The 16,192-nt window shown below is 45.1% G+C and overlaps 1 protein-coding gene and 1 pseudogene across 1 annotated transcript; one reads left to right on the top strand and one right to left on the bottom strand.

Moving 5' to 3' along the window:
- The first annotated feature begins 4,749 nt into the window (after nt 1-4,749).
- Nucleotides 4,750-13,620, top strand: ZBTB2 (zinc finger and BTB domain containing 2). The gene is made up of 3 exons (XM_066611298.1): nt 4,750-4,933; nt 8,162-8,344; nt 10,234-13,620. The coding sequence occupies exons 2-3, from the start codon at nt 8,172-8,174 to the stop codon at nt 11,597-11,599; spliced, it is 1,539 nt and encodes a 512-aa protein (XP_066467395.1). The 5' UTR covers nt 4,750-4,933; nt 8,162-8,171; the 3' UTR covers nt 11,600-13,620.
- A 57-nt stretch (nt 13,621-13,677) lies between these two features.
- On the bottom strand, nt 13,678-13,794 carry LOC136637614 (5S ribosomal RNA; annotated as a pseudogene).
- Nucleotides 13,795-16,192: the final 2,398 nt, after the last annotated feature.

The following is a 16,192-nucleotide window of genomic DNA, read 5'->3' as shown; positions in this document are numbered from 1 at the left end:
CCTCCCCCTGCCCTGGAACACCTCTCCCCTGCTCAGACTTACCACTCTGCCACCTGGTACTCACCTGGTGTTCTGGGCGGTGGTTCCCCATCCTCTGCTGGCTCAGTGTGGGCTTGCACTGAGCCAGTTCTGGCACTGGACCATCACAGACTGTCGCAGGCGTGCCTTATGGCACATTTGTAACACTGTGCGCCAGCAAAAGCCTGTTTGGATTGGGTTCAGTCTTCCTAATATATTTTAAAAGACTTCAGACTAAAAGCCTTTTTTAAAAAAGTATTTGTGTTATTGTATGACTTGAATGAAGTGCAATTTAGAGTTCACTTGTAACAAAAATTAACCTGTTAGCACCTTCAACAAAAGTATTGCATCACAAAGTTATATCACTACTGAACAGCCATCATGGAACTCAGCTTGTAAGGATTTCTATGTGTATTATTAGCCAGCTGTAAAAGGAAACATGAACAAAAAATAGCACAAGGGAAAAAAAGGCTTGCTCTAGTCTAGACCATATCTGTCCCAAGTTTCCTATTCAAAAATACTCTTAATTGCATATAGTTAATAGAATGGTATGAAAACTGAATTTAAAAAAATTCCAGGCTTTCAAAAATCCATTGATGAAACAAATTATGCAAGAGGAAAAGCAAACAATCTTACGAGAACATGGACGGACCACAAAGGAAAAATAGTAGGGCAAAAAGTCAAACAATGACACTTAGGCTAGAATAAGCTCCACTGAATTTTCATACTGCCTTTCAAAAAAAAATTGAGGATAATAAAAGGTACAAGTGCATGTCGCTTGGTGACATTCCAACCAACAACAGACTGCATATACGACAGTTCGTCATTCGTTTACTGTATAGTAGCTGAAAACACCTTACCTTTGTGACAGTGATATTCACATTGCCATTAGGAAGCCCCAGAGGCCTCCTCTGGGTCACGCTAGGCCTCTACAGGCCTTAGAATGGCCTATAAAAGCTTCCGGAAGCTATTTGTTTTTCAAAAGCTACTTAAAAGTTTGCTTCCAAAAAGCGGAAGTAGCTTCTGGGACATTTTCTGCAGACCATTCTGAGGCCTGAGTAGGCCTGACACAACCGAGAAGAGGCCTCTGGGGTCTCTTAATGACAACACCACCTGCACAAAGGTAAAGATTTTGCATAACGACAAAATTGCTTAATGATGGTGTTCAGAGAAGTATATCCTAGAAGACACAACCAGGATTCAAAAAGATCTTGACAGGCTTAATTATTGTGCTAATACAAATAAGATATTTAATGGAGACATGAGCCCTATAGTTGTCCGGCTGCTTTAGGGGTGAGAAGTAACCCCATTTTCTGCCCCAACAAGGACGGCAGTCAGGGGAGCTCAAGCAGGACGGTTACAGTCCTTTTCCTCACAACTTGTTTAAAAGTAAAAGAAGGGGCCAAAGCCCCAGAAAAAAAACAGTTCTGAAGGTAAGCTGACCAAGAAAAAACCCAACCTACTGTGAATAGAGGCAAGGTCAGACTGGGGGATCAAGGGAGCCCCTCCCCTCAGGAAGACTTTGTAACCTGACCTGCCTGCCTGAGAGGGAGGAGCTTCCCAGTTGTCAAGGTCTGACCCTGCCATAGAGATTCCACCAGAGAATGCAAAGTTCTACACATAGGTTCAAGAAAAAAATCAGAGTTTGAGGACAGAACTGGTATGGTAATACTCCAAGTATACTACCAAACGAAACACAAGTTAGCACTATAAATGCAGTTACAAAAATGCAATGCTGGGATCAGCCTCATCTTAAATTGATGTGTATATCAACACCCCACTTTGGAAAACTAAACATGCACAGGACCAGCTAAAGTTATTAGATTGTGTGTCATTGTCACCACACCCCTTACCCAAAAAATTGTGCACTTCATTCCTTTTGTGCAGGCCCTCCAAACAAAGCAGGAACACAGAGCTTGCAAGAAGCATTTCCAGCATGTTCTACACTTTCTGCTCTATTTAAAGGTCCCATGGGAGAAAAGTGCAAGATAGAAGGGCAGGGGGCATATCTAGGCTTCTTAAAAGATCACAGAGAAGCCAACAGCATGATTCACATCTTTGCAGCTGAACATTGGGCAGTAATTGTTACATTGTATGCTGCTCTAGTCAGACCTTGTTTGGAATACTGCATTCATTACTGAGGACCACTCAGAAAGGGCACTGATAAGTTGGTACAGATTCAGGGCAGGGCAACTAAGATGGTGAGCCCTATCAGGAATGGTTAAAAGAGACTGGTATGCCCAAAGGAAAGATGAAAAGGAAAATATAGCCATGTTTTAAGTGTCTGAAGGCTGACAGAAGAACTTACTCTTTGTGGCTCCTGATGGCAGCACTATAATGAATGAGTTAAAACTATAAGGAAGCAGATTTAGGTTAGACATGACAATTTGCTAACAGTACAAGTGGTTTGATACTGAAACAGTCTGCTTTGTGCAGTACTTGGCTCTCTCTTCTTGGAAAGTTTCAAGCAGAAGCTGAACAACCACCTGTCAGGGATGCTATAGCAGTTGCCTGCACTCAGCAGGTGTTTGGTCTAAGGTCCCTTCCAACTCTTAACAGTGTACGAATGTTAGAACAGTTCCTTTGCCTTAAACAAATAACCCAGACAAGACAGAAGTCCAATGTGAAATACTTAGTTTTAAGCCTTTTCAGATCCACTGCACTTATAATGAACAGAGAGAAACCACATTTGTAGATCTCAGGCCAGGACTTCATTACATATCAGATTCCTTCCTTTATCTGTAGAACTTTGCCTATGAACGTTTTTAAGGACCACTTCAAATTTCTGAAACTAAAATGCAACTGCTACACACAAGGTCTTAAGATACTAGGGATTTTCTACCTTTCCAACACTGAGCTTTATCTTACTTTAATGCCATAGCAATTCATACAACAAAACACATAATACAAAGCCAAACTATTTTACTCGAATCCTGTAAATGTTTTCTAGGTTAGTATCAACAAATCTCATCACAACAGGAAAGGAAAATATGATAATGCATATTGCTGCAAAGCAATGCAAATATTTAGACTTTTTAACTGAACAGGGTACAGTTCACAAGCCAAAGAACCTGAATAGGAAGCAATTCAAAGACATGATGCAAGCACAGTAATTTAGAACAATCCAGGACACATACCCCTAAAAGCTCTACCCAGAAGCATCAAAATGATAGAGCAGGTACACACGCTAGGGACTACATCTCAGTAAACTGACAAACTTACTTCTAAGTAAGCATGTACCAGTCAACTACACTGCAGCAACAACTTGTGCAATCTCTTCTTTTAGCTTCAGTTGCAAGGATTCTTATTATTCAAAACACTTGGCAACAGAACATTGCAGATGCAGCAATTTACCAACTAACAACAAAAACTCCCAGGCACATTTACTTAGTTCAATTTTGTTCACAGCAGTTTAATTCCAGATAAGCATTCAAAGGATTGTGCTACAAGAGGCACTATTGCCAAACTGCTTTAAAAGCTTAAAAAATAAATCTTAAAATGAAAATCAATTTAATTCTTGTCTCAGCACCTAAGTTACCTTTAGTAATTTTTAAAGACTTGAATCTACTGGAAATATTGTTCATTAGGCACATGTACGTTTCAATAATTCTAACAGGAGCTAAGCATACATAACTGTATACTAATTGTGGCCTACATAGCATTGCTACCAGCTATGGAATGCTAATAATTTATCTTACAAATTAATCAGCTCACTTTTCTTATTGTTATATACCAGTTTTCAAATAAAAGAGTTAAAGAGATTTACAGAGAAAAATCAACTCACAGCCCAATCCTATACATGTCTACTCAGAAGTAACTCCCATTAGAGACAATGGGGCTTACTCTGAGGAAAGTGTGGATAGGACTGGGCTGCAAGGACCCAATCCAATCCACATTTCCAGCGCTGGTGCAGCTGCAATACAACCCCAAGGCAAGTGAATGAAAGTTCCCTTACCTGGGATGCAGCACACACCCCATTGGCAGGACTACACCAGGGCTGGAAAGCTGGATAGGACTAGGGTCTGACAGCCCAATCCCATCCACGCCTTCCTGGGAGTAGGCCCCACTGACCTTAATGAGACTTACTTCTGAGTAGACATGCATAGGACTGGGCTGTAAATGGCTCCCTGTACCCAAAGGGCTCACATTCTAGAAAGCTGCAGGACACACCAGCAAACAGCCTGTGCTGGAATGGCTGTCTTGGGGCTACTACGTCAGGCACATCTATTCAGCACCTGCGACCCTGTCCTGGACACAAGTGTCGGCGCTGGCACAGCCAGACCCACAAGGTCGGAGAAGTTCCGAAGCGACCCCGGCCCGGGAGCAGCCGGGCCCTTTCATGAGAGAAGAGCCGCATGTTTAAACATACGTACACACAAAGGCCTCCCACTAGAATACGAGGGTCGACCGCCTCCCCAGGCAGTGCCTGCTTCTTGTTTTGGCCGCCTCGTGGCTCTCCGCGACGGCCAGGGAATGCAGAGGGAACCGGGCCTGGGCCAGCCGGGCTCTCGCTTCCCCGCGCCAGCCTGCACGGCCACACTGCCAGCGGGCCCGCCGCCGACTCAGGCAGCGCCGAGCCCAGCCCAGCCGGTGCGGCCTTGTGTGCTGCTGCTCGCTGGAAGCGGCGCGCGCGAAGAGGCGCGGCAGGGCGGGGAAGGGGAGCGGGGGAGGGGAGGCTCCTGCTGCTGTTGCCGCCACAGCGCTCGTCGCCGCCTCCCCTCCCCCTCCTCCCTCCCCGGCGGGGGCTCCGCGCTACAGCCTCTCTCCTCCGCTCTCGGTCATGTGACCCTAACGTAACCGGACAGGAAAAGCCGTCGCCGCCGCCGCGCTGACTCCGTTGTTACTGCCGCCGCCGCCGCTGCTGGTGCTGCTGGGCTCGCGCGGAGACGGCGGGGCGCCCGGGAGCGCGAGCCAGGTGAGCCGACAAGACCTCCCCCGTCCCTGCCCCGAGGCGAGGCATGTGCGGCGGGGCGAGTGGCGAGGCCGGAGCCGCCCTCCCTCCTTCCCCTCGCGGCGCCCACCATTGTGCGGGCGGTTGGGCCGGGCCTGGCCTGGCCTGAGGGAGGCCGCGAAGGGCGCTCCAAGCCCACGGGAGCCTGCCGCAGGAGGCGGCCGGGGCCTCGGGAGGGGGCTGGGGAGGGGCGCCTCCCGGCGGGGGGGGGTCGGGGAACGGCCCTTCCCTCCGGTCCTGGCAGGGGCTGGCCTGAGTCGGCTCGGCTCGCCCTCGCGCCGCCTTCCCTCCCCCTGCCCGCCGCCGCCTCCCCCGCGCTCGCCCAGCTGCGTAGCGGCCCCCCTTTTCTCTCACCAGCGGCGGCAGCAGCCCGGCCTAGCAGGAGGGGGAGGGGCGGGCGCTGAGGCAGCCGCGCGGAGCGGGAAAGGGAGGGGGGCGGAGACAGAGGGGGAGGGGGCCGGGTGGGCGGCTCCGTCTGCGTCTCCTCAGCCTGGGCGGCCCTGGCGACAGCGGCGGATCCCGTCTCGCGCGCCTTAGGCGCCTCAGCCTCGCTCGCGCTGCTTACGTCGCCGCTCGCGCCGCCGTCCGTCCTCCGCACGCCCCGCCCCCTCCGCCCGTTGCGTGAGCGCGCACGTGGCGGCCGGGGGAGGGGCGGGGCCTCGCAGCAGCCGCACGGCCGAGCCGAGGGGGCGCCCTAACGGCCTCGCGCGTAGTCCCCGCCCCTCCCCGCGTCAGCCAATGGGAGAGGGCGCCGCCGGGCGCAGCGCGGTTCGCCGAAGGGGGTGGGGGGAGGTTCCAGTCCTCCACCGCTGTCGGCGCCTCGTGCCCGCCCGCCCGCCTGCCTCATGGCGTCGCTGAGGAGCTGCCTCAGCAGAGAGGCGTTCCCTTGCTCGAAAGCACGCAGCGAGCTCCCCCCCAGAGCCGGCAGCCCTGTGGACGGGATGCAGCCGGCCCGGAGCCTTCAGTGCTTGTGTTGCGTGTCTGCAGAGAGCCCAGTGCCGTGCCTGTCTCCTCAGAAGCAAGCCCCATTGCAGTCAGCGGGGCTTGCTCCTAGGAAAGCGTGGACAGGGTTGCGCCCAGACCCATGCGCCTTGCGCTCCGCGTAAAGGTCCTGCAAGTCATTCCACAGCAACACTTTTCATACCGTACAGATCAAAGAACTTTTCTACCAGGGTGGATTCTGGAAGCCTCCTTTGCCGCTGCCAGCCAAGCTCCTGCTACACCCACTGCTTGCACACATCATGACCCTGAGGAAATTATAGGCTCTTGGTGTTGTCCACATCTGAAGTTGCTGGCAAAGTGCCCGTTGGTTTTCGTGCCCACAGGTCACACACCATTCACTCTCGGTTTGGCAGCAGTCCTATACACGTATACCTTGTAGTCCCATTACACCAAGTGGGACTTTTGCACAGATGTGCTTCTTATCTAGCTGTTTGTCCCGACGTATAGTCACAGCTTAAAGATAAGCTCCAAGAAAGATATTTTTAGGGGAATTTGTATCAAATGCTTGTTTAAATAACACAGGCCTACAAAACTGAGGGTCAGAAAAGTTTTTCCCAAACTTTATGGTGGTTGGATATGAATTTGGGGTGCCGCTTCCAAAAATGGCACCCCTTTTGCCCGATCACATCTAGTTTTGGAGATATAGCACCGCCTCGTTAGCAAATGGTTCAAGCAGCTTCCTCATGAGGAAGCCATGGTGTGTAGGCTTCCTCATGAGGAAGCTGCTTGAACCATTCGCTAACGAGGCGGTGCTATATCTCCAAAACTAGATGTGATCGGGCGAAAGGGGTGCCATTTTTGGAAGCGGCACCCCAAACATACCCAGGAATTGGTGTAATGTTTAAGGAAGCAAAATGTGTGTTGGCCTGTGTAATCCATATTTCATTGAAATAAACTAAGAACAGATAGTGCACCAGAATCCATTTTTATTTTTAAAAATTTAAGTATATTTGCTTGAGTATTCTTAATTTTTCCAATATGCAATAAAAGGCTTGCAGTTTTAAATAAATCTATCCCACTCTTGTTGTCCCTCTTTCGTTTTCATACAATTACTTAAATTTGAGGTAATTGCATACCTTTCTGCTCAACAATAGCAGGACTAGAAGTTGCTTTTCACTGCGTAACATCCATACTGCAGTTTTCAAGTACTGTACACTGATGTTGCTTAAGCAAAATTTCTGAATAATTGAAATTCCATATATCAGAGGTTCCCAAACTGGTGGGGTAGTGACCCACCAGCTTGGGAAGCACTGGTCAATACCCCTTTAAGGGACAGGAGAGGGGGAAGGCTGCAATGTGATCCTCAGGATTAGGCTGCTTCTGCATACAGGAGAGGAGTTTTCTATGTGACTGCAGCCAGCTCTGCAGTTCTGGGGGTGTGAGGAGCCCTCTGCAGGGTTCCCTGTGCCTGGAAAAGTGTGAAAAAAAAGGAAAAATAGGCACTCCTGGTTTTCACAACAAAACCAGAAGCGCCAGTTTTTTTCCTTCTTTAAAAAACACTTTTGCAGGCACAGTGAGACATGTGGAGGGTTGCCCGCACCCCCAGGACCTTCTAGGACTGCAGCACTGGCTGCAGATAAGTAGAAAACCCCTTCCTGTCCCCAGCAGCAGCCTAGTCCTAGAGATCGTATTGCTGTCTTCCCCCTCCCCTGCAACAACTTACACTATCCCCAACCCCTTGTAGGAGTTTGCGAAGCACTGCTATATATAAACTAGAAGCAAGGCCCATTGCACACAGTAAGATTTACTTCTGAGTAAATATGCACAGGGTTTTGTTGTTAAAATAGAGGTCTGAATTAATTTGATGTGAATATTCTGTTATCTCCTGTTTTCTTCTCAAATACAATTTTACCTATTTAGAAGACTGTATATGAAAAAAAACTCCCTACTTCTTTTTGGCATTTCCAATACATTGAATCCTTAGATTAAATTAGGTGAAGTTTTTCAGGTATAATATGCTATCTGGTTGTTGTCTTAAAACAATTTTCTTGCAAATTAGCCCATTCTGAAAAATTATTTATCCAAATTTATTCCTAAATATCAAAGATAATACTTGTCAATATTAAGTCAAGGGTTTTATGAACCTTTTCCTCAATTTAACATAAATTGTTGACTATATTTCACAATAAAAGTTGAGCAATACTTGATTTAATTTGGATAACAAATTTTATTTGTGCTGTTATTTTACAGAATTTGAAAAATGGACTTGGCCAACCATGGACTTATTCTTCTGCAGCAATTGAATGCTCAGAGGGAGTTTGGTTTCCTGTGTGACTGCACAGTTGCTATTGGAGATGTCTACTTCAAGGCACACAAATCTGTCCTTGCTTCTTTTTCCAACTACTTCAAGATGTTATTTGTTCACCAGAGCAGGTAATTATAAAAAGGTATACTCTTAAAAACAGTGTGCAGTGAGTTGTGATAAAACTGTTCAAAGGAATTAGAGAGCACTAAGGCAACTTAATGTGAATTGCTTTATCAGTAATAGAAACTCACTTCCAGCTCAATCAGCAAATTAGTTAAGCCAAAATACTGTGGACTTGATTGGTTTGTGGATCAAGCTGAATGACTGCAATCCTGAATATGCTTTTTGGGGAATAAACAATGGTCAGCTCACAACCTGATTTATAACTCCATTTCAGTATCCAAACAGCCTTTGCCATCAGAAAAGCAAGATTCAAAAGCATGCTTCCTTTCCACTGTTCCAGTCTCACAGCTGAATGTAGTGAATATCTGAAACAATTTTTAGAATTTGGTTTACAGAAGTGGCTATTAAGTAGTTGTCTTTTAATGTTATATAGCTTGTAGCTTCAGTTGCTATGTTATTAAGAATTAATATGTTATTAAGAATTCAGGCTACCATGCTGACCACTGGGGAGGGGGAGGGGGAATTGAAACTATTACTTTGGTTTAGAGCAGGGGTGTCAAATGTAATGCCCATGGGCCAGATATGACCCATGAAAACTCTTTATCCAGTCCATGTGATAATGGGGCTCTCCCAGCACAACTATCCAGCTGCTGAGATGCAAAATGATACCTTGGCAGAAGCAATGCTGCTGAAAGAGAGGTGCTGGAAGACCCCAACTTATTACTGTACATGGGCTACCCTTTCAGTCGTGTTTCTACTCTACATCATTGCTGAAAAGGCAACCTGCATGATCATGACGTTCTCCCAGTGCTGTTCTTTTATCATTGCTTTTGGTGAGACACTGGGAAGAAGAGACAGAAGAAGGCCTTGGAAGGTGAGGAATGGTACAGGGGGAAGGTATACCAAGAGGGGTGAGAGAGAGGGAGAAAGGAGACAGTGCTGAAGCATTGGGAGAGCTCAACTATCATACATGCTGCCCTTTCAGCAGTGCTTTCTTTGCCAAGGCTTCATTTCACTGAGCACCTCAGCTGCTGAGCTGCAAAGTGATGCCTTGGCAGATGTGACACTGCTGAAAGAGCACTCCGTGTGATAATTGGGCTCTCCCATATTGTGAAAATGTTATAAAGATGTCCATATTTTCTCTTCTGTCATTTGCAACTAATGAGTTCCTAGGTGGAAACAAATTGCTTCTGGCCATTACTTGTTTAATAAATCCATTTCTGCCCAATGTTGCATATATGCAACAAGGACCAAATGTGTACGCCTGTGGATCAGGTAAAAATGGGTTAATGACCTCACTTCCGGCCCTCGGCAGGTGCCATGAAAGTTATTTGGCTTACTGTATTCGATAAGTTGAACCTCCCTGGTTGAGGGCGTTTCCATTTTCCTGACCTTTCCTGACCTGTTTACTGGTTGTGGAGTTCAGTTTCTGCTGATGAAAATGCCTCAGAGATATATACAGAGGGGTATGGAAATCCCACAGTCAAACAAACATGGAATCTGCTCATGCACATAGGATTGTTTTGTAGGGCAGTGCAACAAGAGAGCCCAAGCCTTCTCTGATTCCTCCTGCAGCTAGAAACTTAAGGGTCAGGTTGTAAGCAGTTCAGTGTTCAAATGCAGCAAGGCTTATGACGGGTTTTCCTGTATGAGTGTTTGGTAATCTAAACAACTATGTTCAGCTGTGGTCTTTGAACCAAGGAATTTATTTCATTTGTAATTTTTCTTCAAAATTGGTGTCCTAAAACCCAGATACAAAGGAAGATGGTTCAGTTTCAAAAGTTGTTAAATTTTAAATATGTATCAATGATATTTATTGTATTTTAATTACATATACACTTACATTATTTTTCTGAAGTATTTTATTATGTTCTCTATTCTTTTTTTTTTTTAGTGAATGTGTCCGTTTGAAGGCAACTGACATTCAGCCTGATATTTTCAGTTATCTTTTGCATTTGATGTATACTGGGAAGATGGCACCTCAGCTCATAGATCCAGTTCGTCTAGAGCAGGGAATAAAATTTCTGCATGCATATCCATTGATCCAAGAGGCCAGCCTTGCCAGTCAAGGAAACTTTGCACATGCAGAACAAGTGTTTCCATTAGCATCTTCATTATATGGTATTCAGATAGCAGATCACCAGGGAAGAAATCCTCCAAAGGCAACTCCAGCACCTGAGAAATCTGTGCGAGAACCAAGACCACAGCCATCCAGAATAAGCCAAGAACAGGCACATGAAGTCTCCCAGGTGTCACAGTTACCACCATCAACTTTGCCTCCAGTGCCCCAGGCAAATATGGCTACTTCTGACCCACTGCAGTCTTCGCTGTCGCCAGAACTGGTTTCAGCTGCTTCTCATCCTTCTCCTCCAGGAGATGAAACTAACATGGAAGCCTCTTCGTCGGATGATCAGCCTGCCTCTCTCACGATAGCACATGTCAAGCCCAGCATTATGAAAAAAAATGGAAGCTTTCCCAAATACTATGCTTGTCATCTTTGTGGTCGACGGTTCAATTTGCGAAGTAGCTTGCGTGAGCACCTCCAGATTCACACAGGAGTGCCATTCACATCAAATCAGCATGGAGAAAGCAGTGTTCCTTTGTCTCTTTGTAACAATGTTCCTGAGAAAGATGCTATGGAAGTGCCTGAAACTGGAATGATTAGTGATAGTGAGCTGCAACAGATTTCAGATTCGCCAATAATTGATGGGCAGCAGCAAGCAGAAACACCGCCACCCTCTGATATTGCTGACATAGACAACCTGGAGCAGGCAGACCAAGAAAGAGAAGTTAAAAGACGGAAGTATGAATGTTCCATTTGTGGACGCAAATTCATTCAGAAAAGCCACTGGAGAGAGCATATGTATATACATACTGGCAAACCTTTCAAATGCAGCACCTGTGACAAAAGTTTCTGCCGTGCCAATCAAGCTGCTAGGCATGTATGCCTAAACCAAAGCATGGACACATATACTATGGTTGACAAGCAGACTCTGGAGCTTTGTACTTTTGAGGAAGGCAACCAAATGGACAACATGTTGGTACAGACCAACAAACCATATAAATGCAACTTGTGTGACAAAACATTCTCCACACCCAATGAAGTTGTCAAACATTCGTGCCAAAGTCAAAACTCTGTATTTAATCTAGAAGAAGATAGATCCATTCTGCTAGGTGGTGGGGATGCTGAAACCACAGAGAGTGATCATTCAGTCTTAGACTCTATAAAAAAAGAACCCGAAGCAGTGTTGCTAGACTGACTGTGAAACTCATATCTTTTTTAAAAAACATTTGTTTTATTCATTTTTACTAAACCTCTCCCCCTCCTCTCCTCTTCCCCCAATCAGAACTACACTGACATTGGAAGGAAGTCTGACTTTGTCCTTTTTCCTGCAAAAATATAATATTAATAAAGGGTATTGTGTCAAATCATAACACAAAAGAAATGCATAAATTACATAAAAGAAGAAATAATTTTTCTTCTTTTAATACAGAAGAAAATGTGTATGGTAACTCAGCTAACTATGTGAATAGTGCTAGAAATGCATCTGTAACAGATTCTAAGCACGTTTGGGCCTGTTTAAATATATATGTTACTGAAAGAGATGCAAGATGAGAAAAAGACAGAAAGGAAACAGAAAGTGTATTAATCTAAGTACAATTATTTTTCCTTAGAACAAGCTGCCTTTTAGAAGACTAAAATTTGTACAACTATTAGTTGTATACAGTTGTCATTTTATGAAAGCTCAGAAATTCCCTTAATGAACCAAGGAAACTCTTAAGCCACCTTTTTGTTTTGCTTTTTTGGTCAAGAGTTTGTTTTCAGGCTACCTCACTGACATTATGTCCACTCAAAAAATGTCTTACTGCAGTTGTGACACAAAGCACACTGACTTGGTATTAAATCCCTTGGCTAGAAATGGGTCTTAAATTTCCAAGTAAATATGTTTAGGATCAGATTTAACTAAAATAGTGGTAATAATGTGATGGCAATAGTTTTATATGCATTAAAATGTGTCTGTGTGCGCATGCGTATATGTACTTCAGGTATATGCAGGTAAATGTACACATTCACCCATACCAAACAAACCAGCCACCTGATTTGAAGAATAATTAGCAGCTATTAAGTTGGTCTTTTTAACAAGTATGGCATACAGTAGACCTGCGAATTTAACCATGCCGTGGATGCCGGCAGATACTGGGTATTTAAAAACAAAGAAGTGTGCCAGAATCGTGTTTCCTACCTTTGCATGATGCATTCTGGGGCGATGCTGGGAAGAGAAAGGAACTTCTGTATGACCTGGAAGTGGTTCTTTTCATTCTAAAACAAGCTCTAGAGATTGGGAAACCGCATGGTTTGGCTGCGTGAAAGCAGGAAACGTGATTTTGGCACGCTTCTTTGTTTTAAAATACCTTTCAGTATGGACCCCAGTATCTGTGGATTTGGTATCTATGGGGAGTTCCGGAATGGAACCCCTGCAGATACTGGGGCAGACAGTGGACCTGTATTTAAATTGATCCAGGGTGTATGCACCTTTATCTTGTCAAATGGAAATTGATGATGAGTGCTGGCATTCAAAATATGAAGATAACCAGAGATTAGAAGAACTGTACATTGTGAGCCCTCTGCAAAGTATATGGGCGTACTAGATTTGAGCCACTGCGACATCACAGTACGTGAACAAATATTTTGGCTTTTTCATCAAAACAGTCTGAGTTTACCTAATAATCTAGGAGGCAAAGGGAAAACATATCTGATCTTTTGTTAACTACTGGCATGTTCTTTTAACACAGATGAAAGATGAATGATGAAAATGCATCATGGTTGAACTTCAAGTAATGCAGCAGCATTGTATGCTCCTTATGGTCCATCACTTTAGGCTTCACTTGGGAAAAGTATGCAAAAGTAAAGGGATACATATTGTATGTTCAGTTTCTGCTCAGGATAGTAGTTCTGCAAATTTCCAATCAAGTTGCTGATTTTTAACTCTTTTTACTATATAGACATCTGAATTTTATCCAATACTATAGTATAAAAAAAATTAAGTTGACAGGAGTGAGTCCATTGAATAATTGTGTTGGTGGGAAGGTTTCAGTAAATGAAAGCATCTCATCAGAAATGAAGGCAGTGTGTGTTTTGATGGGGGGAGAGAGGCAGATACAGCTCTGCTCTTGTATACATATTTTATTTGAGTATCATCCTAGTTTGTGTCTAGTTATGTTCTCAAGTTTGTAAGTTTTTATACATTATTTCATGAAATAAAAATGGTATAAAATGAAATTTGGTTTCTGTTATATCAATGGTTGGCAACCTTCAGTCTCGAAAGACTATAGTATAAGCCTACAGCACCCAGTATTCCCAGGCGGTCTCCCATCCAAGTACTAACCAGGCCTGACCCTGCTTAGCTTCCAAGATCAGACAAGATTGGGCATGTGCAGGGTAACAGTTGCTGCCTAGGTGATTGTGAACTGATGATGTGCACAAGTGACCATGCTGTGCAGATCTGATTGGGCTCAAGGCTGCCAATATGCAGCAAGAGGCTGCATGTGCTGGGTACTGGTAACTGGTTCTGTGCTGCAAAAGCAGTAATTTATGCTGCTGTGGCAAGTGGGCAGGCAGCATGCCCAATGGGTTGTATGATGTGGGACTGTCCTTAACATCATGCTCATTTTAAGGCCCACCGAACAGGGCTATATCCTAAGGAACACACATAATGTACCTGTTCTGACATAAGCCTCAAATCTGCTATAGGAGGAAATAGGACTCAGCTGCCATGCTTTCTTCCAGAACTTTTAAAGACCAGAAACACGTACGGTGTATTCTTGCTTACCATATAGATATATCATGTAAGGTCAGTACTGATGTGAGACTTCTGTGTCAGACGTTTCAAGTCTCATTCAATTACTGTGCTACTGCACAAGTTCAGTTTGTGTAGGAATAGCATCCTGTGTGCCAACTCAGCCAAGTTTCAGCAGCCCAGTAGTGTTGCTTTACTGTTCCACTGGAAACAGGTATCGTTGATGCTCAGATGTGGGATAGCAGGTTCATGAAAAGTTGTGGCACGTATTTGGAGGGCAGAGGTGAGATGAGGCTACGATTAGGAATCATTATTTGTGGCAACCCCAAACATTTTCTGCTACAATGGAGCTAGATACATTCCTCCCAACTATACAAATGTGATATTTACTAAACACTGTAGATTCCTACCACATATTTTAAAAAATAACTGCATCAAGATGATCCAAACAATGTGACAAAAATTCTTGCGCTTGTATATATTATGCTACTATTCAGTACTGATTTCTGAGTAGGAGGAGGCAGCACTGGAACCCTGGCTGCTGACTCCTGGAAATCTTAAATTGGCATTGCAGTAGACATTGTTTACAAGCTTTTAAGCAGCCATAGTCATGTGCCCTTTTTACTGACAAAAATGAAACCTGAGATTCTTGGGAAGCTCAGTTTCACACCTGCATTTGTTCTGAATAGCTGGAAAAAAACTGAGACCAAAAGGGTGTTATGAGCTAATAGCACGTTTGCATGCTGTAAGCATGGGCTTGCAGTTTAGCAAACTTCACAACAAAGGAGAAATTTAAATCCCAGGCTTTTGGCACCATAGCAGGCTATTGGCAGAATTACTTTCTGTGCATTGGAGAGTTGCATTCATCCATGAGTTCCTTGAGTGAGTGGAAGGGGCCTTTGCATGAGTGGAAATCTACCATTCATAGAATGAACTTCTGATAACACATCATTTCCTCCAAAGGTCTGAATGTCACCCTGAGTTTTTGATATCTATATCGCATGATGAAACATTTACTTTTCCCATGGGTTTTCAATGCAGTATTTGAGGTTATAGGTAGGACAGTTAGCAAGGTAGCCTACTGGCAATTATAACTTACCTATCACTTTGGAAGACCCTTGGTATATCTGATTTAGCTAGCTTTCTTCCTGCACCTTTTCTAACAGCAATGTATGCAGATAGAGAGATACACCTCTCACTTTGAGATCCTTATAGTACAATCCTGTCTGCATGGTAAACTGGCAGACCCTAAGTCTGCTATTGTGGCCACGTCTCCACTGGTCTGCTACTTGCATCAGGCCTGGAAGGCTGAACACCACTGAAGCATCCCGCAGACCAGCTGCTGGTGTGGTTTTGCTGACAGTGGGAGCAGATCAGGGTGGGGATCAGACTGGGATAGGGTGGATCTAAAGAGGCACTAGAGCAGAGATGAACCACTGTGCCACAGCACACTGGAATGCGGCAAATTGTCAGCAGGTTTGCCGCAGGATTTCATGTGAGGGTCATTTATTAATATGGCCATTGGAGGATGTGAGCCCATGGAGTGTGCCTTGACAATTGTCAAGAAACTGATGGTGTGCCCTGTTAATTTTAGCACCTTGTCAGTGTGCCGTGAGATGAAAAATGTTGCATATCACTGCACTAGAAGCTGCCAAATCCTCTATCCTAGTGGTTCTCAAACTGGGGTGTCATGATGAACCAGCCAGAGAGCCCTGGCCTCTGCTCCCTTAAGGGGTGGAGAGGAGGGAAGGTAGCGATGTGATCTGCTGGATCATGCCACTTTGGAGGGGGCACAGGGGCATGCTGCCACTTACCAGAGCCTGCAGCAGCCTCCTTGGGGTGTGGTGAGCCCCGTGCCAGCCTCCGCAGGGCTCCTTATGCTGCAGAGTCAGTAAAAATCATGATCACAACCACTTCTGGTTTTGCAAACGCAAAACCAAAGTGGTCGCAATCACAATTTTGAGCGTCTCCGCAGTGTGGAGAGCCATACAGAGGCTGGCACGGGGGCTCCCTGCACCCTGAGGAGGCTGCTGCAGGCTCTGGTAAGTGGCAGCA

This window comes from Tiliqua scincoides, chromosome 1 (genome assembly GCF_035046505.1).
Source record: "Tiliqua scincoides isolate rTilSci1 chromosome 1, rTilSci1.hap2, whole genome shotgun sequence".
NCBI classification, from domain to species: domain Eukaryota; kingdom Metazoa; phylum Chordata; class Lepidosauria; order Squamata; family Scincidae; genus Tiliqua; species Tiliqua scincoides.
The sequence above is the reverse complement of the archived record's forward strand: the minus strand, read 5'-3'. Positions and strand labels throughout refer to the sequence as shown.

Excerpts from the sequence above, each read along its gene's own strand:
- ZBTB2 (XM_066611298.1), top strand. The coding sequence starts at position 8,172 with ATGGACTTGGCCAACCATGGACTTATTCTTCTGCAGCAATTGAATGCT. Across the intron at positions 8,345-10,233 it reads TTATTTGTTCACCAGAGCAG|TGAATGTGTCCGTTTGAAGG; the intron begins GTAATTATAAAA and ends TTTTTTTTTTAG.